Source organism: Sparus aurata, chromosome 6, assembly GCF_900880675.1.
Source record: "Sparus aurata chromosome 6, fSpaAur1.1, whole genome shotgun sequence".
Taxonomy (NCBI): Eukaryota; Metazoa; Chordata; class Actinopteri; order Spariformes; family Sparidae; genus Sparus; species Sparus aurata.
Genome location: NC_044192.1, coordinates 31598126 through 31622510, shown reverse-complemented (window position 1 = coordinate 31622510; position 24385 = coordinate 31598126). Strand labels below are relative to the sequence as shown.

Here is a 24385-nt window from a genome sequence, read left to right as displayed (position 1 = left end):
TTTTTTTATGCCTAAATCGCTCTTTCATGTGCGCAGCTAATGCGGTTGTTACGGTAGAGAAATCCTCCTTCTATTCCGTCCTTTGAAATGCTGCGTTCAGGACTATCAGAATTGTTGCACTCACGCGTTTTCGTAACGCGAACAGCGTGTGCGAGAGTTTACATAAGATGTTTTTAATTCAAAAAAGACCATGAAGGTCCATGTAGTGTTTGAGAGTGGTATCAGTCGGATAAATTACTTTTTCGGTCATTTTGCAGAATAGACCGCTACTTCAGCTTCAGCTTCTAATTTCTTAAGGTCTGACTTTACACTTTTTTACAGCCAACTTCATCTACATTTTGTTTGCTTCATTTCGCAGCTCCATCACAAAGTTGTTTCTACTTTGAAACTTAACTTTAGTGGTGTTTGTTTTGCCTCGACAAACTTTTTCCCAACTTTTTAAAAGTAAACGCTACGAGCCGCACGTCAACGCACCAAAAGTCTCGGTCAATTAGTAGAGTTTAGACAGTGAGGAGAGCTCGTAGTCGGTCTGTGAGCGCTCCACCAATGACCAGCTAAAAACGCCCCACTGCTCCGACTCAGATCTGCGGGGGTGGGGAGCCAGCAAGTTTGGATTTGGACTTTTTTTTTTTGAAAACCATGGGATTCGAGCTGGACCGCTTCAAGGGGACCGTGGACCCGGATTTCAAATGCAACTTGTGCAATAAAGTCCTGGAGGACCCGCTCACTACGCCGTGCGGTCACGTCTTCTGCTCCGGCTGCGTGCTGCCCTGGGTCGTCCAGCAGAGCAGCTGCCCCGTCAAATGTCAGCGGGTCTCCGCCAAAGAGCTCAACCACGTCCTGCCGCTGAAAAACCTCATCCTGAAGCTGGAGATCAAATGTGACAACCACGCGAGGGGCTGCGATGCCGTGGTGAAGCTGCAGCATCTGGCCGAGCACGCCGAGATGTGCGAGTACTCCCCGGCGAAGTGCCGGAATAAAGGATGCAGCGAGGTGCTCAACCTGAGGGACATGGATGCTCACATGCGGGAGACGTGCGACTACAGACCGGTGGGGTTGTGCGAGAGCGGCTGCGGGCTGATGCTCACCCACAAAGAGCAGAGATTAAACGTCCACTGCTGCCTGAGAGCCCTGAAGGCGCACAACAGCGCGCTGCACTGCAAAATCATCAGCCTGGACCGAGAGTTCAAGAAGCAGACTATTAAAGCCAACAAGAGGGAGAAGTCACTCCTGGCGCAGCTCTCCGCCGTGCACAGCGAGCTGCAGATGACAGCTCTGAAGTACCAGAAGAAATTCACCGAGTACAGCGAGAGGATCGACTCCCTCACCAAGACCGTGGCTTTCTCCTGCAAGGTGAGCGACCCGGTTCGTACTTTCAGGGCGCGCAGGCAACTTTGTCCAATTTTATCCACAGGGGTTGTTTTTTTTTTTTTTTGTAACCCTGCTATTGAGGCGAAAAACCTGTGTTCTGTTGGTGTAAAATACATGGAAGTAAAAAAGAAAACCTAAAAAAATCTCGAGTAAAAATGTTTGGGACTGATTCCCAAAAAGTTCATTCTGATAGTTTCTTTCCTAAATGTGTTTTACAGCATTTTCCCCCTAAACGTGTCTCTAGGCCACTAGCCTAGAGACACGTTTAGGGGGAAAATGCTGTAAAACACATTTCCCGACATGTTTGCCTGCATTCATCGACTTGCTATCCCAGTTTAAAGGACCTCCATGTTGTTTAGACACATTTTTTTTTTTTAATGTTGTATAACAACATCCCAGCTGAACATGCAAGTCAAACTCTTCCTCGAGGATTTTTTGCTCTGAGGATTTTTTTTTCTTTTCCTACCCCTGAGCCAACTTTTCAGGAGTCTTCTGTCGCCCGGATCTTTGTTTCCTCGCTGTCTGCCTTGAGACATGGATGTCAGCTGTGTCTGTGGCCAGCTGGCAGTCAGTGGGGGGGAGGGCCAAATATTTACTGCACTTCTGTACACAACAAGAGCCAGGTTCCAGTTATATTGCCTCCTCGCAGCGTGCTTGTTTGGGGCTCTCTGTCATCGGATCCTCGCCCTTTGCCTGAGACGATCATAACAAATTAGAATCATGGATGTAGCGGGGCTCGCCGGCATCGAAGTTGGGTAGTGTTGTGTGATGTCAGTAGGAGGCATCAGAGGGGCTGGAAGGCCTTTAAAAAAAAAAAAAAAATAAAAAATAATTCCCATTGTTTTGTGGACACTATGATAATGAGACTTTAATTCTCTTCCACCTACAGTGATGTGTGTGTGTGTGTGTGTGTGTGTGTGTGTGTGTGTGTGTGTGTGCGCGCGCGCTGGTCAACGGTTAATAATGTTTTCTCTGTTAAATCTGTGAGAGAACGCCGGCTCCCGTTGAGAGAGAGAGAGAGGGAGAAAAGACCACAGAGCCCCTGGTGTAACAATGTTTTATGGCTCAGATTTAAAAACCCAATGCCTCCTGTAATGACCAATTATCAACATCATAAAGGATGCAGGAGTTCATAAGTCAGTTAATGAATCGAATTAGTGCACGGTGGCTGCGCCGCCGCTGTGATCAGCGGAGGGGAGTGGTTAGCGTAATCAGGCTTAGTTATAAGATTTGTCCAGGAACAGGAGGCGGAGATTGTAATTTGAACAGATTGGGAACAAACTGCTGACGGTGTTGCATAAAACGATGATGAATGGGAACTCTATTGGATTTCCCTCATTTCATTTTACATCTCTCAACTCCCTCATTTTGCATTCGAAGGTTCCTATACGAGAATCTCTAATAGCAATATTGCATCAACCGAGACCCTTTTGTTGTTTAACACGGAGCAAGACTGCGGCGGCGTAATGTCTCCTCGGTGTTTGATTTTGAATAGCGCGCCACCGTTCAGCAAGCGGAAGAGGCATGATGTGTTACACATCAGCGCCTGCGGCTAATGTAGCGTTTTGTGGACACCTCTGCAAACAATAGCATAGCGTGGCAAGGACAATCATTTACCATCTGTGATAGGGCAGTCGATCTCAAACCTTCCGCTGGGAGGTCAAGTGAGCTCCCGAACCTTGTTGTATCCCAGAGTGCAACAGCGGTGATGCATTTTTCTTTGGCTAACCCGGAAGTTAACATCACTATGGTTCCCCTCGACAAAAAGCCTGTTGGGATTGTTCCATTTGCAAACACAGGTTTACTTAACACGCTTAAACATGTTGTTCAGCAAGGTAATCTACACAGATGAACACCACTTTTACACATTTTTGAAGCATAAGCACCATTGCTAGAAGAGCTAACGTTAGGCTAACGAACCACATTGTGGTCGCGCGAATTCAACGTCACCACGGCTATGCTTCTAACTACACTACACACACACTTTGCTATAATTTGATATAGCTACAAGTTGTAGAGTTAGCATGGTTTGCGTGTAAACTATGGGTTGTTCGCCTGTAAAGACGAACTAGTGAGTAGATGAGTCTCTGTGTACGGCGTTATGACATTTGATGTCCCCGACAACTTCTGTTGTCTCATTTAGCCACTTGTCTGTTTTGTATTTACTGACGTGTTTTATGTCACAGAATAATAGGTAAAAATAGCTTAAGCTTGTGTTTACCCAAGACCCTATTTCAGACATTCGACTCAAAAACCCCCCATTGATTTCGAGCGCTGTATTTGCAGACATTTACAGTCGCTGTTCTGCTTTGAGTTTGGCTGCTAAGGCTAGCTGCTTTTGAAATCCCTTGGTTGTGTGACTACCCCTGCAGGGCCAGAACAATAATGATCCCCTCATTTCGTCTTTCGTACCCTTGCCTGCTTACCTTTTGATACGCCACCGCGCGACGGAACAGCGGCACCACATTCCCGCCTCGAACGGCCCGTGTGATGGGGCTTCAGTTGCTCACACGACTGCGCAGCTTCTTTAACTTGACATCTTTCAGAGACTTCACTCGTCCCTCTCGTTCTTTTGCTCGTCTTCTCTCGGCGGTTTTCATTTGTTCGCCGTGGGCTCAGTTCCCAGCAAAATATGTTCCGGTAGACTGGTGAATTACGCATCCAAACCACCGATGCGGGGAAATGGTGAAATCGCTCATGCTGGTATACAGAAGCTTCCTGGGACTGTAGCACAGCTGGTTATCATAGTTCATTTCACAGTTGCATTTCAGCCCTACCGCTGAGATACAGTTTACGTTCAGTGTTTTATTCTCGGCATAACTAATGGGAACAGGAGGAAGGGCGTCCTTTGATCTGAAACACCTTGAATGTACATAAAAGAAACCGGAATTGTTGCAGTAATCGTCTACGTAGGAGAAAAAGCAAGGTCGGGGAGGAGAGGAAACACCATTTTCTGGATAACGTGGTTAGCCGGAAAGCTGTTTTTCCATAAAGGCTCTTTCATCGGGTCCAGTCAAGCAGTGAATAGGATTGTTTGGTGGGAGAACCTCAATATGCACATGCCGTTATGAAACAGAGCATCACAAGTGGGATTAGCTATGAAACTCTCAGAGCTTTGCTTCCCTTTTTTTCGTGATGTCAGTGATGCATTGTCGTCAGGTTTGATTAAATTTATTGCCTATTAAAGCGTTCTCACGGGGGGGGGATATTTTAGAACGGCCCAGGTAATGACATTTATGATGGCTCTGCTGCTTTGAAGCCGTGCAAGGGAGCCGGCATTCTCGATGTCACGGGCCTGGAACAACTAAACGGAGTGCATCTGTCACTAGCCATGTCTCACAATGTGAGAGGGATCAAATTCAGATTCGTTCCTAGGATCACAGTCAAAGAGGGACGACGGGGGTTCATCCCGACGAGTAACCCACTTCACTTTGTTTTTTGAGGCTCTGTCGCTCCTAAGCTGAGGCTTCCTGAGCCAGATGGAGGATTTTAATGTCTCCTTTTAATATCCAGGCAGCGACTGTGAGGGAGATCAGGGTGACCTGGCTTTATGGAATAAGTGACTGGAGCTTCCAATAATAGTCCCAACACTATTTAAACTTCTTCAGTGAGCCAGCGAGAGCTATAAAACAAAGCAAAAACAAGAAGCTCAGATCTCGCTCTGGTTCACTTCAGCGCTGCTAGGATTGCTGTCACACTTTCCGTTCAGCCTCAGATCTCCGCTTTGAACCGAGCTCCTCGTCGGCTGCTCTGGGTGACAGTGTTAGTGCTACTTGATGTGATAAAGAGAGCCTATGAAAATCACGAGATGCGAAACCGATCGAGCCCTCCTTTGAATTTGATCTTTGTAATCACGGGCTTAATCTGATAAGGCTAATAAGTGGTCTAATTTTAAAAGCGTGAATCCGTGAGACAATTTAGCAGAATAATGTGGCCCATTAGTTATCTCGCGCTCGTGGGTGCGAGTGGAATATGACAGAGATCACATTAGCGAAAGCCCCGCAGAATCACTGAAAATGTATTTTCCAAAGGAAGAGATCGATCGTCTGCTGCTTCCTATTCAAACATACTTTAGCTTCACTGAGTAACTAATCTATCGTGCAGCATCTACCACGCTAGACTAGATCACCGAGTTTCTTCCTCTTGATCACACGACCTTATATTGTCAATCTGTATTTCCCTTTCGTTCTGCATTGCAACACCAACAGTATAATTAGATGCACTATGAGAGGCAGTCAGAGGGGAAGCATTTTGATTGAGGACAGACTCGGAAAGTGTGACTGGTGCTGAGGTGAAGGCTGACTGTGAGTGTGCCAAGTCACCAGTGAGCAGCAGACTAAAGTTTCACCGTCAGTTTACTTTCTGTCCTCAGCTGGCCGGCTGTTCTTCTTTTTCCATTAAACTCGACGTTAAGCGTTTGTTTACTTCACATAGCTTCCATGTGTTTCACCCCCCCCCCCCCCTCCCCCCTCCCCCGAATGATGTCAGCGCGATCACGTTTTTGCATTGTTAGTGGGAAGTCGTGTGTTTCTTTTTATAATCCCTGCATAGGTAATGTTTAAGTGAGTACACAACCTCCTGAGGAGATTCACTCCATTTCTTGGGGATTAGAGCATCGCTAGAGTGTTCGCAGATGTGGAAAAAACGCGCGTTAATTACTGCGCGTTCACTTTAATGGCTCTTGCAGACAAAAAAAGAAAAAAACGTAAAAACACCTTTTAAAATGCATCCAATTTGTTTTGAGGCTTGTGGTGGATTCAGTTTAACTTAAGTGGCTCAAATGGCTTGTTGCTCTTTTGCTTTTTTCCCCAACATCTCGGTCGACTTTGACTCAGTTTGCAGTTAATGGCCAACTGTCTCCTTGTTGACAGCGACGGCTGTAGTGACTATAATTCGGAAGCATGTGTCGCTAATGCTGCCGTGACATGTTGCAGGAGCACACATTCCCGAACGGCCTGACATGCACACGATGGTCTTTTTAGCCTATATGGCAGTCAGGTCACTGTACATGCCGATAATATCTGCTTTATATTTAGTCTCTCTATGTCACAGCATGCTGGAGTGGCAGCTGAAATTATGTTACCTCATAACTCCGCTCTTAAGTCCCGCTTAAAAAAAACAGATTGAGAGCTGACTCTGCGAGTTTCCCAGAGGTTTTCATGTCATGTTGCCACTGAGTAAGAGGTCCTGCGGTGTATTCACTTACATAGGACAACAGTTTGCACTGGCCGGGCCTTGGGGAATGGTCAAGGTTAAGGCTGAACGGTTAAAAATATATATATATATATGTATGTGTGTGTGTATATATATATATATATATATATTTGGTTGCTTTTCTTTCTTGATATAAATTGCAGTCTAGTTGTAAACATGATGACTTGTACCAAGCATAACCACAAACTCATCTTGTTTCTACATTAATTAAATAATTACATTTCTTCATGTTGAGGTAAGTTTCTTCAAGCCAGTCAACTGGAGCAAAGTCTAGTTTTAAGTAGTTTGAACAGAATAACTGGACAATCTGGCTCATATTCCTGAAGCTACTGGTACTGGCTACTTGGTATACAAGATACAGTCTAATTATGAGCGTAAGCAGTGTGTTGAGTGTATTAATTACACAACTACTGTGGTCATAATGATCAACTCATGGTAAGTCGAGCTCGACTATGTTTTGATTTCCCACTAACGACCCCTAATGATACCGTTGACAGTTCAGCACTGTAGCTGCCTAAGCTAACATTAGCTTTGCAGGCTAACAGAACAGGCTGCTTCACAGCCATGAGGAGCTTTTTGTATGATGCGATATAATATGACGTACTTGGAAGTTTAATGACAGCATTTTGAACAAATCCGTCTACCAGGTTTCTGTCTTTACACTCCAGAACTGCCAAGCTAACGTTGTCTGTTAGCTACCTGTCTGTCTGAGTAAGGCGATAACCTCGAATGTTTATGTAGAGAGTGATGAGGCGGCGAGCGATGTAGTCTTTCGACGAAACTAGTTTTTGCTAAACGTTAGAAACAGGCAGATAGAGGGCTTGTTGATTAGAGAACTAACAAGTAAAGCTCTTCTTCTGTTTGGCTAGCTCACAGGATTGGCGCGGGTTAGCTTACATTGCGGCTGAGTTGAGCATGCCAGCAAAAGTGGTCGGTATGTTCGGTGAAATCAACAGCTGGGTGTTAAAACTTCTACTTTCCCCACACCTTGTAAAGACACTGTTAGTTTTAATTTAGCTTCTGCGGTTTGACATTTGCAATGTTTCAAACTGCGACTAGAAGTCAATTAGATGTTCTTTATCCCTCAGGGGATATAAACTCAGAGGTGCCGTTAAGCCAGACCGTTCAGTCCTTAACGTGTAGCGTTCTCTTAGCGCTACACCTTGCTCTATTTTTACCTTAATAGCTTGAGCCCCCTCTGTTATCTGCTAATAAGCCAGATAATCTTTCGGTGTTTGTTTCTTCCCCCCCCCCCCCCCACCTTTACGCACCCAGTTGAATCATTCTGTCGCTCACCTGGAGTCAGTAATGGATCATTTTTAATAACCTCCTGCCATCTCTGTGTTTCACCTCTCTCTCCTGTCTGTCCTGTCTGTAGGAAGGCGAGACTAAAAGCATGACGGTTGTCCTTCTACGTGAGGGCGGATCTCTGGGTTTTAACATCATAGGAGGAAGGCCATGCGCGGTAGGTTGAAAGCCGAGCGTCTCGGGAGGCTTCATCTCCCCCGGTGATCAGCCAAGTGTCAAATGGCAACCCAGGAATGAATAGCACATACTTGAAGCACCACAAGCTTTCTCTGTACTGACTGACACAGCTTAGACAGTCATGCATGTGTTCTCTAGTCTGCGGATAGATGGACCGCATCTATCAAGTTTTATTGTGTTTATATATTGGTCTGGTTTAGCGGATTTGGCATTACAGATTAAAAAAACTATAATTACTTTTATGGGAGTTAAATCTGGGATTATGGCTTTGACCGCAGTTGTTTTGTCTCTAATTGAGGGGATTTTGGTGGTGAGGTAAACACAGAGGGGAGGAAAGGGTCTTTTATCCCAGCCCGAAACCTTTCACAGCCACTTTTCTGCCTGGAGGCTCCGACATGAAAGTCATTAATGATGCCACACGCTATGCCGAGCGAAAAAAAGGGTCGAAAATATCTCGGCACCGGGTACAACTCCATCTTCCGTACGCGGGGGCTATTGAAATGGTGCTCCCCGTATCTGTTTCATCGGGACTGTGCTCGACTGCTGCCATGCTGTTTTTTTTTTCCACAGCCACAGTGACGCACTATTTTCTGGAGCGACGTTCACTATCACAGTAAAACTTTTTTCTTTTTTTTTTTTTCCTTTTTTACGGCGGGAAACTATAAAAAGATCCGCACATAAAAAGCTCCGTTCTCCATCCGAGCCCACGGTCTCGTAGATTTGCAACCTTTCTCGCTCCTGTGACAGAACCATGTATCAAACTCGACCGTGAGAGAGAGAGCACAGATAATACTTGGCTTTTTGCTCGCCCCGCTAGCCCTCAAATCAGCAGTCTATATAAGAAGCTATTCATTAAAATGGAAATAGCTAATATCCCCGTAGCCTTTGACACGCGTGTTTCATGTGGCTGTCATCCTGGCACGGCTTGGTAAGAGCAATCAGCTGCCAGGTTTTGTGGTCTCCAGAAGCGCTAGTTTGTCTACAGCTCTCGAGACAGGGGCAGTTGTAAAGCAGGGCGGCTGTGAAGCAATGCAGTAAGCCCGCCGGAAAAAGAAAATGTGTAGCAACGTGTAGTTTCAACACCGTACGTGACGGCAGACCAGAAATTATTAATTAGGCCGACTTCCGAGGTTTCTTTAAGGATCCCATTAAATTGCACGCTCGCTGCAGAGCTCGGCAGGCTTGTTGAACAGGCTTCTTGTGGTTTTAAAGAGAGCATTAAGGGAGATGTAAACAGCAGGGTTTTTTTTTTTTCTTGAGCCGTGACTCTGGGGTCACGGCCACGGTGTTGGTTGCAGGCAACCTCATGTCCGTCCAACATGTCAACATGTAGGCCCTTTTGCAGGCCGGGGTCGCCCCTCCAGGCCAGGGAAGCGTATGAAGCTACAGCTAACCCTTAAGTCCACACTCGAGGGCGGGGTTAAAGGGTCAGTTTGCCAAGATTACGAACAGACATATTTTTTCCATTTACCTCCATGAGTATCGAGCCTCCCAGGTATTTTGTGGTGGAATGTGCCCAGATTTTGAGATGTCCACCTCTGACGTTGCTGCCTCATCTGAGTAACTGATTTTCTGGAAAATTTACTTCTGGAAAGACGTGCTGCTTTTTAATGCCATATTTTTTTTTTAGTTTTTTTTTTTTTAGTTTTGATTTGAGCAGCCCAAAGTAAATTCAATCCACCTCCATTTTATTAGGGTGGCAGCAGAACTTTCAGAGGCGGATAACTCAAAACCACAGCAGGAAACTTTCTGTCTGGCCTTTTGCCACGTGGGGAGAAGGGTGGAATAAAGTATCTGCACAGCAAAACACTAACATCATATGATATGTTACTGATAAACCGGTGCCTAATATCAATAATTTAATTTAGAAGTGAGACATAGCTGTATATTTCTTTAAACACATTAACTCCAGATCTGTTTGGCTCACTGGAAGTTTGGCCTTTTGCCAGTTCATGGTTTTTGACAATTTTACTTTGGAATGATGTAAACATGTACAAGCCACATTGTGTTTGCCGTGCAGTGATGTGCCCCCTCGTGGCCCAATTGTTGAAAAACGTGCGCTAAAGTGCCCTCCTGAGAGCCAAAACGCGCGCTAAAGTGCCCTCCTGAGAGCCAAAATGCACGCTAAAGTGCCCTCCTGAGAGCCAAAAAAGCGTGCCAAAGTACCCTCTTGGTTGGCAAAACACACTAAACTGCCCCCTTGGCTGGTTAGAACATGATAAACTGCCCTCTTGGGACCCAAAACACGTGCTAAAGTGCCCTCTTGGGAGCCAAAACGCGCGCTAAAGTGCCCTTCTTTTCGCCCCTGCCCTTCAAAAAGTCTGTGCACGCCACTGTTGCCGTGTGTATGCATTAAGCCAAGACTTCGGGAACTTTTTTTGTACATATCTTCATCTTAGTTGTACAATTCTGGAAAACTGAAACCACAATGCAGTGAAAAAATACTCAAAAAAAGCTCCCGTCTCTTTAAGGTCCCCCCTCCCGAATGCCCAGTCAGCTTTGATTGGTCAGCTCGCACACGCCTGACCGCAGCATTTAGCAGCTGTGGTAGATCAATTCTTTCGTGCCAAACTAGCCACTAGGCATGATTTTTTACAAACAAGTGACGTAGTGATGTGATGTTATAAAGTCACGGAACTCAACATGGGAGTAATGACGAGATGTTTCAGGACTTTTCCAGGACAGACTTTTTACACTTTCAAGATCTTTTATATGCACAAGAACCTATTTAAGAAAATGAAGGAAAGGAATGAAATGAAAAAAAAAGCACAATAGATGTACTTTAAGTGTATACATTTCTGCGCTGTGTTTCCAGGGGTTTATATAGTTTTAATGAGAGCTTTATGAAAGAGCTCCTCACACGTCTCGTTTTAGATGTCGGCACAAAATTTAATAAGGCTTCCAAAGATTTGTGTGGGCAACATGTACACCACTATTCTCCTGAACAATCTGAAAACTGTGTTGTTGTTTTTTTTTTTACGATTCTCCAGACAATAACTGCACTTTATCCCACAGGACGACAGCGACAGCGCTTCGAACGAGGGGATCTTTGTGTCCAAGATCGTGGAGAACGGTCCGGCGGACAAGGAAGAAGGCCTTCAAATCCACGACAGAATAATAGAGGTGTGTGTCGCCTTATATAGTTTTTCATACGGAGGAGGGGGAAATAAAAAAAACAGAAGTCGATGTACTGTAGATGGTGAGGTGGGATTACGTGGTAGCTGCTGTCTGCCCCGTAAAGATGACGACAGCGCTTGAGCATAAAAAAAAAGGCTCGATGTTTACGTTCCGGCGACATCTGAAAATTAAGCTCTGGCTGAAAGCGGCAAATGTGACACGTCGAATGAGCGTCTATATTTTGGGGCTTTTATTCCGGCCCGAGGAAGTAAATCCTGCAGACGGCTAAGGTTTCAACATACACTTCTCCCAATCACCGCTCGGGCGAAGGCTTTTGTTAAGTGGGGCACCGCTGCAGATAGGCCGAGATAAACCTGAGGCGAGGCTGTCTGTCTCTGGCTGCGCTGAGTGAGAAAAGGAGCCCCGTGTTCGCTTCCTGGCTGACAAATCCCTCGTGACAGAGCTGCCGTGTAGCATCCTCCTCTCGCCTTTGAACAGAATCTCGAGTGGAAAGGCCATCCCACCCCGAGGTCAACCAGAGGGATGCGTTGAAAAAAAAACTCTACATCACAAGAGGTTGCTTTTATAGAACAGTTGTCGAGCAGAATCTCGCACAATGGCCGCATTGAAACGGAGTGGGTTTTGTGCGGATTACGAGTGTGTATTGCTGCGCGCCGCAGGATGACAAATATGGTTGTGTCGCAGGCTTTATTGTCAAACCTCAGCGAAATTGCCCCGGAGCATTCTGACCGGCGCGTTGCACACAGGGATGTTTGTGGAAAGTGTTTACAAGAAAAGAAGACTCCCACATCTGGACCGTGTTGATCACTCTATCCCGACGCTCGGTGCAGTCAGGACAACAAAAGGCCACAAGTCCTCCGGCACAAGCCTCTTTGTGCGGTTCAAAATATTGTGGTTGTCAAGTATGGAAACTCCGTCACTAAAATGTGACATGTTTGTCCTCGGCTATAATCTCTTCAGCAACACAGTCGAGTGTCGGAATGCTCGCCACAACTCGAGATTTCGTCCAAACAAAGGGCAGGTTTTTTTGAAACCAGCGATCTCCCCCCTCGGATGATGAGCGAAGGGGGATTAGCTCACATGTCGCCTGAACGTGCACACAGTGTGTGTCTTTGCGTGCATCTGCAGTGTCTGTTTTTACAAGCTTTTGCGCATGTGTTTGCCTGGGCGTGCGTGAAGGCTGGGGAATCGTGTTAATGGGCCAGATGTTGCTGGATTTGGTTACTTGAGAAGAAGATATCTTGTGTAGGACGTGGTGTTGAGATTCATTCACCCCTTTTCGGAGAGAGGAAGAGAGCACAGGTTTAGCTTTAGGATAATCCTGCGCTTGTGTCATGTTTATGAGCCATTGTGGGCGAAGTCACGAAAATCTCCCCAGTGAGGAGAACACACGAGGAAGGGAGGACGCGAAGAGCCTAAGGAGGGAGCGAGGCAGCCTATTAAGTGACCTTTTTCTTTTCAAGAGGTGAGGGATTACTAGACAAAAAGCAACAACATGAATCATTCGACCATTGAGAAAAGAAATGTATAGACAGTTCAGAGTTGCTGCTCCACATTGGAGCTTTTCATCCGACGGGAAACCCGACCGCGGCGGTGGTTCATGTTTCCAAGTCCTTCTTTTGTTTCGCTGGTTAAAGCGAAAAAGTCCCATGTCATGATTTCTCGGGCCACAATAAGAAACGCGACGTCACGGTGGCATGTTTGTAATTGTGTGGGTTGCATCTTTGACCCGGGGTGATCGGTTCTATGAACTCTGCGGTTTACAGTGGCGAATCAAAGGAATTCAATCTCGAGCGCCTAAAGGCAGTTTCTTGTTTGCATTTTTTTGAACTCGTGGGTTGGAAAACAAACGGCTCGTAACTCCGTCCTGACTAACATCCTGTGTGGGATGCAGTGCGTTGGAAAAGGAAGAAGAAGCCTTCAAATCTTTTTTTTTTGTTGTTTTTTTGTTTTTTTCATGCAAATGTGGTATGACATCAGTGGCTTCCCCTATTAAATAGTTTTAGTCCATGACTGATGATCTCTGCCAGGGAGATGTTTTGAGAGCTAGCACTGAAAGAAACCACCCGTGCTTTTTATTCTAATGTGAGGCTTTTCTGCCGCGATGAGCACGGCAGCAGACAATCACTTTCATCGTCAAGTCAATCTGTTGATTATTTCTCTGAATCATCTTTTAATCTCACAAGTCTGCCCAAAGTCATCAAATTGCTGTCGAAAGACATGTTTTGTTAATTTATTTGTCGAATTGTCAGACGAGCAGCCCAAATATGTTCCATTTTTATTGTGTGAAAAAAAAGGAAGAAAGCAGTAAATCCTGAGGGGCCGGGGACGGCATAAATTTGGGATTTCTTTCTTGGTGACTGACTTAAGTGATAAATTGACTGCCAAAACTGTTGTGAATTTTGTCGAAACTTGAAAAACCAACTGAGAAATGAATCAAATAATGTTTTCAGCACTAGTTGGGATGCTAAAGATCAGAGAGATGGATTCTTATGATGGGATCGACACCAAAATGCTATTTCTGCAGAGTGGCTTTTTTTCTTCCGCCTGTGACAGCCGTCGATTGATCCTCTGCACTCTGCCATATAAAAAAAAAAAAAAAACCTGTTTACTTTATGACTAATCCAACCAGATGAGTTTGAATGTGACCTGATGACTTTAATGCCAATGCAGATATAGCCCATATTCTCACTGTTGTTCTCATTTGTAGGTCATTTAGGAGCATCAGTATTATATTATATTTTTACTGGTTATGAAACCGAATTAAACGGTTTCATAACCAGTAAAAACAAAGGTCCTTCTGTCAGCCGTTCTTACATATTTCATCATTTTTAAGTGGGATTGGTTTATTTATTTTTTTTTTTAGGATGATTCAGGGCGTTGGAACAAACTGAAAAAGGAAAAAAAACTGACATTATCATGTTATAAAGTTCGAATTATGACTGTTTCGGCACGCAGTCGCATGTTTACACATTCGGCAGACATGACACCATTCCTTTGCCTTCATGTCCACATGTTGATTTTAAAGCTGCGGTAAGCATCGTCGTCTTTTTAGCCAAATACCTGTCCTGTTTTACAGTCAGCAGTGACCTCCCTCCTCTCCACGTCACCGCACGAACACGAAGCGTTTATCGCCATACATGGCAGCGGACGGGAGGATCCTGCTCTCTCGTTGCTCCGGAGTAGATAGGACCGCCTCCTTTTTGAAGGTCTCTGTCCTGATTGGATAAAGTGGGGCAGGGATACCAGATCATTTATTTTCCATTTTACTGTGTGAGCGGGGGGAGGAGAGACATGGGTTACTGACCAAACGCTCAATAACGGCGTTTGCTGTTTGAATACAGAGCTATTCAACACTTATTTTGATAAAAATATATCACTTATAGCAGCTTTAAGTCTATTTTTTCGCTCTCCTTTTGCAGCCTAGCCTGCTGAATATACCACTGTTTTCACTACTTTTTAATTTCATCTGCTGGTTCATCACAATCAAAAACAATGAGCTGAAAAAGGCCAAAATGCTCCACGGAGCTGAAGACTTGGGACGTAGATCGACGTCTCTGTTTAAGGACAATCGCATGAGGTCGAGCAGCGCAAGCGGCACGGTCACCTGAGGAGGCAGACAGCCACAGCCACAGCCGAGCTGTATTCTCCTCCAGTAGTAGAGGTGTTAGTTCCAGTAAGTCTATATGGATGTAACATGTACATGATGATCCACGGCTCGTCCTTCTATAACAGGCTCTTAGCGGGGGAGTGTGATAGCAGATGGCTGTCCTCTAACTGAGCTACAGGCTGGTATGAATCAGCACATGAATGCCTCCTTGTTCAGCCAGACATTTTTTCTCATAAAAACCTCGAGCTGTGTTTGCTTTTCGCTAGCCCCTCCGCAAGCAAAAAAATCTGCGCACTCTGGTCAGGATCTGCCCGTGTTTGCGGATGGATTTGATGAATAAGTTCAGATTGAGTTACAGTGGCGCCGGTCTGATACGAAGGGCTCCGCAGCCCCGGCTTACTCTCCACTCTGCAATGTTTCCAGACAGCTGATTGACTGTGTGCTTACAAGTTACTCAGTAAAAGTTTACATGTTTACCGTGCGAATGAAATCCCGGCGTTTCTCCCCTCGGCGCCACTTCTCGTTTTTTTCTAATTTGCTCACAAAAGTGACCTTCCACTTCCTCCAAGCCTCTTTGCTTGCGCAACCCGACTAAGCCAATGTCACAACCCCGGAATGGCCGTGCCTGAGCTCCCCAGAGTGAAGGGGATGTTTTCTGTGTGGGCTCGAGCGAGTGTGAAAATAGGAAGAGAATGGAGACGCCCGGGCTGCAGTTGTAAATGTCGCCTTGTAAATCCTCGGCAAACATTCTTAGGTCGCCGAGGGTGAACGGCAACAACTACTTTAAAATAAACTGACATCGGGAGAAGCCAGTTCTAATGCGGAGGACGGGGCTGTGTGCGTTTTTTTTTTTTTTTGGGACGGCGGGGGGTGGAAGGGGAAGGAATGTGTGCCAGCTCAGGAAGTGTTTTATAGAAATCTATGTAATGTTAAAAAAAAAAAGCTGAAATTCAACATCCGTTCCGTCACTCGATACAGCAAGGCGTCGTAACACGTGGAGCAAGGAACGGCAGGCATGTGCGTCGCCCGGCACAGTTTTGTAACAGATGATGAAAGTCGGATTAGCTGGCAGTTACCTCCGCTCGTTTAACCTGTTTTGAGATGCACGGTGTATTTTTGCGCGAAAAAGAGCTCGAGGAAGACGAGCGGGAACGCGGTGGGTGAAAAAATGCCAGGGGTCACAATCTAACGTGTCTGAAATGCAAAGCAGGGCTGCTGTTAAACTCTGCCACGTTATTTGTGGTGAATATAAAACGAACCCCCCCCCCCCGTCCTGGGCTTTGCAACACACTACACCCAGATCAGCCTTATTGTGTTTGACACAACCTGTTCCCATGACCATATTGCGGCAGCTTACACTAATTAACAAAGAATTGACGGGCTTTTGGCCCCGCGCTGAAGTTAACTCCACTTCAGATGTTGAAAACTCGAGCAAAAAGTTATTTTATCTCATTAGCGCTGCAAAAAAGCAAAAAAAAAAAAAAAAGAAGCATTTTATCCGAAACAGCCGAGAGCAGTTTGGTGTCCACATGTGAAATGTGGACGTGCGACGCTCCTAAACGCAGCACATCTGCAGCGTCTTTCTCGTCGCCGGCTGCACGAGTTGCGAGGTTACCCACAGTGAGGCCGCCAAACGCCTCAAACCTCCCTGCAGTTACTTAAGTATCAAGTCACGAGGCCAGAGACGGCTTTAAAAAACCCCAGCCAGATAGCACTTAGCAGTGACTGACAGAAATGCGGAGTGAGCTATGTCGGAGGCGGGTCCGAGGCGCGCACGTCAATGAGCCTTTATTCCCTCTCGGTGTCCGGGCCGGCTTCCAAGGCAGAGAAAGGAGTGAGACATTTAAACAATTTTTGGGAGAAATTGGAGGCAAAACGCTGCCTTTTTGCTGCGAATTAGCTGCGTCACTTTTTCCTGTGAGACATTCCAGATATTATTCGGATCCCTGGAAGACTGGGGACAAAAAGCTTAGTCCCATTAAAGTTGATTCAGTTAAGCGTTCAGTAATGTTCTTTAGGTGTTTTCATGGCACGGCACTGGTCTTTGGAGTATATTTACTCCAACACTTCAAGTGTGTGTGTGTGTGTGTGTGTGTGTGTGTGTGGATGAAATTGAATACTTGATGGCTCCACTGATGGTTTTTTTTTTTTGTTTTTTTTTTTGTCATCAAATCTGACAGCAGTTTCTGTGTCTTAGGGTGTATTTAGCATGTCATCGGTCCTCCTCGAGAATAAATGTCAGATTACAGCTGAATGATTGGTCAGACCCGACTGTCGCTAATAAATTGCCGCAGCACATGGCATCCTCGGCCGGACATGTGCCAAAAGTTCCTCAGGCGTTATTTCTGACCCGGAGGGCTACGAGGAACAGACATGGAAGCTATTCCCCTAAGGGGGATCACATGTTGTTTGGCATTCTGAGGCAAGAAGCAGGCCTTTGTCAGGCTCTTTATTGGATTTCGGCCTCTGTGCAGGCAGTGTGTTTATTCCCCAGATGGGCAAAGCTGAATGTGGCCCCGCTCTGTTTCTCCTGTCTGGCCCTAGACGGGATGAATCCACCCCAGGCTAAGCGGGCCAATCCTAGCTGCGAGCCACATTCCTGTGCCCCGTGGTCCAGCTGAGGCGGGAGCAGGACATTAAATCAAATCTAACTTTAAAAGAGTCCATAATCAGCTTCTGGTGGTAGCCGCTGCCCTATGCAGAGCTGGTTTTAAGAAGTGAGGACAAGCACACCTTTGTTTTCCGCTGCCGAGAAGAGAAAAAAAAAAAAAAAAAAAAAAGGATCTTTAAGATGTGGAGTCGTCTCAGTCCAGAGATGGTGTGAGGTGAGCTCGCGCCTCGCTCCAGCCAGAAGGCCGCTTTTGTCTCCGTCCCTCACCACACGCAGAATATTGTATTTTCCGCTCGGCTCGAACAGCTCGCGTCCTCAAAGGCGGGGCCGACGCTTGATGATTTTTTTTTTTTTTTTTTGCGGAGACGTGCAGTCTGGACCTTACTGTAAATGTGTTTGCGCTGCTCCGACACAGTCTGGCCCCCGGCTCCCTGCTCGTTGGACCCGGCGGGCTTAAGTTATGGCTCCTGAAAGGTTTTAAGGGGGGGGGGGGGGCAGAAATAGACAGGTGTAATTAAGGCTAATTTTCCTGCCAATCAATCACGGAGCTTGTGTAAATGAATCGGTAACAATCGGCTCAAGTTGCTCTGCCAGCTGCTTCTCATGTCGGCCCCTGACCCCCAAGCAGGGACTGCCCACCGACTCCTAATTAACTCCCCTCAATTAAACCCTAACAGGCTGATTAACAGACCCTTAGTTGTGCTGTAATGGCCCGTCGTTTCCTCCCAGTGCCCCTCTGAAATGCATCCCGACTGCAGCATGTTAATCACCGCCCACTCTCTCTGAGCCTCTCTCTATCTCTGATCCTACTCTCTCTGTCTCTCTCTCTCTCTCTCTCTCTCCCTGTCTGTCCCTCTCTCTCTCTCTCTCTCTGTAATTATGTCTCTCTAGCAGCACACTTGACACAAGTGTGTTTCCATCTGGTTGAATTTCCCTGAAACTAAAAAGTTTGCAGCCGTTTTCCGAGAGATTGATAGACGGATAATGGCGGGGGAAAAAAAAAAAAAAGGATGCAATTAACTAACTCGCACGCATTTCTGAAAAAGAGCGCGCGGCAGCTCATCGTTTCCATCTTATATGATCATAATTTACATAACATATGTTTTGAAGCGCCATGGAATTTGACAAAACGAGGAAGCGAGTGAAACTGCCTTTAAGTCTGAGTCGGGGCCACAATAACTACACCGCGGAAACATGCCCAAACATTCAGAGTAAATCAGTAAAGCCACGGGTCGTGTTCCTTTTCTGGCGCGTGTCCAAGTTCCCATGATCCTGTAGCAATCGAGTGTTGAGCTTAAAGGGTTCATTCTTGACCTTGGAAAACGGCGTTGGACAAAAGTGCCTCGAGGTCCATTCATAAATTTAATGAGAACTCTGGGTTAACCGGATTAGATGAGTTGGCCTCCTTTTGTTTTATTCTGGTGTGTCACGTTCAAAGTCCCAAACCTGCCAGAGAACAGGAGACGGTCGACATCAGCGTGGATGCCAGTGACAATGTTGCAGCGGTTGCTTTTTAAAAGAATGTATTTTCTGCGAGTCTGTCATTCAGACGGCTTGATCAGAGACAGACGGAGTGTGTTACGTGTAAGGGGTGTGAGCAGCTTCGGAGCTTTCGATTACATTACATGATCCTCATCGGCTGTTTCAATTTGTGAAATTGTCATCGTCGATAAAGGATTTTTTAAAACTCCAGAAGAACTAAACGGACTTTTGGGCTCAGATTGTTTTACCAGTCATACCCCTTTCACACTAGACCATAAAAAAAAACAACCCACGAACACTTCTTAACATCTGGCTTTTGTCTTTTAATGTGAACGTGTGCAGTCAGGATTCACTCCTGAGTTAACTGACTCTGCCGTAGTCGGAGGCGTTTATCGTCTTCACCTCCGATCGGCTGCGATGAAAACACGACACCTGGGTGAACTTGCTAATTTTCGCGCCTTCTCCGGCTCAATGCTGCGACACGCGTCGAAGAGACGTCTCCAGCCGCCTCTGATCACGCGGCGCTCGAACGTCATTCAGTTTGCCGCCGGGTTTGAAGGAGTGACTGAAGGAAAAAAAACTAATTCTAACGGTAATCGCCGTCACTGAGCCGCCCGGTCGGTACTGCGTAATTCAAACTCTCAGCAGAGATGAGAAAGCGGTGCCTCACTCCTCAGCTGCTCCCATCATCAGCCACGGACAGACGGTGTGTCTACTTCAGAATGTTAATGATCACAACTTTGTTAAAAGAAGTTTTAAAATCCTCTGGATGTAGTCTGATGACATGGATGACCTGCTGTTTCCTGCTCATCCGCCGTGAGAAATTAAACGGAGAGGCAGACGTGCCCTCTGGCAACGGGAAAAGGACCCACATAGACACGCTTGCAGTTTTGCTGTAAATGTGGTAATAGAGTTATCAGGTTCTTCTGTGAATCTGAGCGTGGAGTAGTTGAGTATTCAGTTTCCTATTCTAGATAAGACCAATATCTTTCTGCCCAAGTGACAACAATCTGTCCACGCGCCAAGAAAACCCTATGCGAGGCTCCGAAACTCCAACACAGCTTCATTTGTGCGTCGGCGCTGCAGTCGAGTCCCCTCCACCGGCCGCGTGTTCAGCTGCACCTTAAGTAGCCCGGCGCGTCGGGGAAACTTTCTCAATCTTTGCGTTGATTGCAGAAGCACTCTCACAAGGGAGCAAAACAGAAATTGGGGAACAGTGGCACCGTCCTAAAAGCATCATCCTTAATGAACGCGTTGACAGTTTTCACTAAAATGTGTGATCCATTGTGTAGACCACAGTTTTCGACTCTTGTGTTGCTACACTTAACAAGCTGTAAATCTTTCTGCCGCGGAGGAGCCAGAAAATCGTTTCTTACTCGTCTCCGTCTGAGCTTCAGGGACAGTCAGCAGAAACGAGTCGAGGCAGTAAAACGCTTCGCCGCGGTAGTTTTGTCAAATAAACCAAGAGTGCCGTATATATAGGGGCGGTTTTATTCCACTTAGAGCTGATAAATAAAGGCATTATGGCAACAAAAAAAAAAAAAACTAAATGGGGACTGGTGATTGAGGGAACGCTCCATGCGGGGAAATCAATTAAGTGGAGAAACAGCCTGCCAAGCCTCGGCTGCAGACTTCCACATAAATCACGAGTCGTCGACATGAATGCAGCTTTGTTTGTCAAATTGTCATTGTTACGTTTTTATAGGAAATTGTCGAACAGCACCACAGTTGTATCTCTCCTGACAAAACTGCCCCCCCCACCCCACCGCGAGCCTGTTTTATGACCTGCTCTAACCCTCGCGATGTTCCGAGGAGGGACTTTCCTGTTTTTATTACACGGATTCCATCTCTTGACTCATTGGCGGCGGACACCGTGACACGTGTCTTTGTTTCTACGGAGAGGCCTATAGGCTGACAGTGATTTAAACATGGTTTGTGTGGCATTGTGTGATCCGGCGTCGGTCCCTCGGCAGATTATAGGCTATAGATTTCCCTCATCAATCAACATGCCAGAGCGCGCTTGTCTTCATCTCATATGGAACCATTACGGTTGTTGCTCCAGCGCGATGATGAAGTGGACTTCGTTTCTTTTCCCACAGCTCTGCATGACTTTAATCTCCACTCGCTGTTAATCATGTAGAGGAGGTTCGATTCTTTTTTTCCTTTTTTTTTTTTTTGCAGCCTGACATCACCAGCGCGGCAGAAGAGCTCCCTAAACCTGACTTTTTCAGCCTTGACTTATGCTTTCTCCGGCTCTATCTGCCCTCAAGGTGTCAATATATTCTATTCTGAAGCACTTTGTCTGATCTGAACTTCTAGAAAATCATGAAACTTAATGCTTCCTCAGAGCTTAAAAAGGTACAAGACTGACTATCAATAAGGGCAGGGGGGAGAAGTAAAATGCAGTGCAGGGTCAGATCTAATGATTTCACCATTAATCCAGTGGCTGCTTCCTGGCATTCTAGCAGTCTACATTCTCAGCGAGGTGAGGGGACGCGCCTCGGGTTGCCGCCTCCACTGTAGCGCAAGCGATGACGGCCACAGGGCGCGTGATGAATGTGCCGTGGCGAGCTATGCGGTCCATTCAGCAGCCCAGCACACTCATGCTCAACTTAATGCAAATGAATCCGAGCAGCTCAGCGGGGTTTGGGTCACAAAACTCGGATCGAATTGCGACGTCTATTTCTCACCGCAGCCGTTTTCAGGGGAATATTAGAATGGACCGCGCGTAGGCTGTGATGTTTTTACCAGAGAGCTTATAAGAGAGGAGACAAACTGGTCGAAGCATGTTGAATAGAAAAGCGTGCGACGTCGGTTGTTTGACACATCTCCCGCCCCTTCCCCCAAGTAGCCAATCATCTGCTTTATAACAGCTGGATTGGGGAGGACGTATCAAACCAACGTGAGGGTGCAGTTGTTGCTTCTATGCGATTTGGCGCAGCGGCAGACGGGCTTTGAATAAGCGTGGAAGAACAGGATTAATGTGCAGGATACCAGGGAAGGTGAAGTCAATCAGTTCTAGACATTAAACTCTGGCATTTGTTCAAGTGCTCTGGTTCGGTGAGCTGACGGCGTCATGGCGCGGCGCTCTGGGTCGGACCGTAAGAGAAATCGATGTCATTAAGAAGTATGACCTGTGGGGGAAAGGTGTTAAAAGCCTTATAAAGTCCCTCAACTTTTTAGAAGTTTTTTTTTTTTTTTTAATCAGGTTTGAGTGTTGATTCGGCACATGCAGTTTTTCTTGTCCTGGTTACCTCTTCCAGGCCTTGTTAGCCCAAAATAACCGCCTGGGGGCGTCACCGAGATGGCTGCTGAGTGGCGAGACGTGCCTGAAAGGACTTTTTCTTCACTCTAAGAATCACCGAATTTGCAGTTTGAAAAGGCCTGTGCAGTCCCCTATTGACAGCATGTTACATATTCTCTTATACTGTATTCCATTTATTTAGTAGACGGGTAGAATACCTCTCCGGTCTACAGCAAATTCTCATTTGTCATTAAAAAAAAGTGCAATCCATCAAACCGATCCTGGTAAATCTTTCGGAAAACATCAGATGGACTTAATTTGATCATAGGACGCTTTGTGTGACGTATCGCTGCGCTGTGAGAGAAGCCCAAGTGACTTTTCTGGAGTGCCAGTCTGACCTTCAGAACAAGTCTGGAGCTGTTCTGTAGGGAGCCTAATTAGGCTTTACTGTATACACTGCAGCGCTGCAGCTATGGCCGATCCCGCTGCCAACAGATGTTAGTTTTCATTTTGTTAGGCTCCATTAGGACTCGACAGATGCAACACACACAGGGTTGACATCACCGTTCATAATTGTCCCTCCTGGACATGACAGATGTTCAGTAATATCTAAACTAATTGGAATACATCAACACATATTTTCTTAAAAGATCTATTGCGCATATGCCTCAACGTGACATATTATTTACGGGAGTCCTGTAGTGAAAAGTTGATGTGCACGCCTGCTGTTTTACAACTTTTTTGGGAATCTACTGTGTTGGTTGCGAGCGGTGTTCACCAGGGCTTTGGTCTCGTACCGCAGGCCACGGTTCAAGTATGGAGTGCAAGCCAGGCGTCCCTTATTAAAAAAACATTTTCCCTCACTCGACAGACTAATCCTGATGAAGCATCCCGCTTCAGAGACGCACCACTTCCCCGCCCCTCTTGAGGAGGTTTAGAGCTCCCCTCCATTCGCCAGCCAACTGGTGGAACTGGCGGCCCGCTGCGCCGCCTTTTCTTATGCAAATGTGTGCAAATAGAAAACATTGTTCATCAGCGTGGCTCTCCGTCTCTGTTACGCCGCTTTGCTCTGGCCTTTCTCTTGTTCCCCTGAGAGAGATGTTCCCTTTCAAGTGTTACCTCTCTGTCTCATTCAAGACTTCCTCTTTCCCTTTTGACAAACAGCCTGGAGGAATGGCCAGAGCCGGCTCATTGAGCAAGCTTTTCAGCTATCAGGCATGGGGAGGAAGAGAGAGAGAGAGAGAGAGAGATGTTCTGCAGGCGCCTTCCACAGACATCCTCGCTTATGTCTTATTTTTTTTCTTTCCTCCCCTCAGAGGATGAGTTATTCTATGGTGGGAAGTAAAGTGTGCTTTCTCCCAGCACTCCCCCTTTCTTTGACGTTATACAGGTGCTCCACGCAAGTGCACACTTCTCTGTCTTCCAATTCCACCTGCACATACTCAGTGATGTATGTTCCTTATCAGCGCGGTATCCGACGGAAAATCCCATCGCTGAATATTTTTAGACGCGGTTTTTCTTTTATTTTGCATCAAACTATTCAAAGCCCGTCAACCCTTAAGGATCTTCTGTATTCCATCACGAGCTTTCAGGTCCGCTGACAGTTTTATCCGAAGCACGTGTTTAATAACTTGCGTCTCCCATTCGCGCTGATCCACCGCGCATTTGGTCCTCTCCCTGTTTTTTAAAATGGTACACCTTGTACCTGGGGTTGAATAGGTTGTGTCCACAAATTCCTGCAGATCATGACATACGATAGCGCCTCGGAAGAGAAAAACACTGGCAGGCTCAGGAGAAGCCCGGGGACCACCGGCTGAGAGCGCAGAGCCCGGTGCCAAGGTCAACGCCAAGGTGTCAATAAAGATACCTTTACTCTGCGCTAACAGAGGGCTGCTTTGATTAGAACCTCAGCGAGAACATGTTGCATTTAATCAGAGGGGGGGGGGGAGGCACAGTGGCGGCCATTTTGTCTGCACCTTGGAGCGAGATCCGAGGAGATTTCCCCCTTTCTTCCCTCTGTATTCCAGCCGAGTGCTTGGCGTGATTGATATGTGCAGGTGGTAAAGGATATCCCCCTGAGTAAGAGTTCCCAGCTAACTTGAAAGAGAATATTTTCCCTCCTTGCCATCTTATGAAAACAGTAGTCTCAAAAGCAGGGAGTCGGAGCAGGCCAGGAAAAGAAAAAAAAGAAGTGTAATTTAATGTCTAATGTCTCTAACGTCATGCCTAT

At 46.3% G+C, this 24385-nt stretch overlaps 1 protein-coding gene across 2 annotated transcripts in view; it reads left to right on the top strand.

Moving 5' to 3' along the window:
- Positions 1-387: 387 nt before the first annotated feature.
- pdzrn3b (PDZ domain containing RING finger 3b) overlaps positions 388-24385 on the top strand; it is a 106235-nt gene continuing 82237 nt past the window's right edge. Inside the window, exons 1-3 of one of the 2 annotated variants that reach the window (XM_030421390.1) lie at positions 388-1353; positions 7964-8050; positions 11086-11193. In XM_030421390.1, the coding sequence (XP_030277250.1) occupies positions 640-1353; positions 7964-8050; positions 11086-11193 (909 nt within the window). In that variant the 5' untranslated portion in view covers positions 388-639. The remainder of the gene's footprint in view (positions 1354-7963; positions 8051-11085; positions 11194-24385) is intronic. The other variant, XM_030421391.1, reaches the window with a different exon arrangement.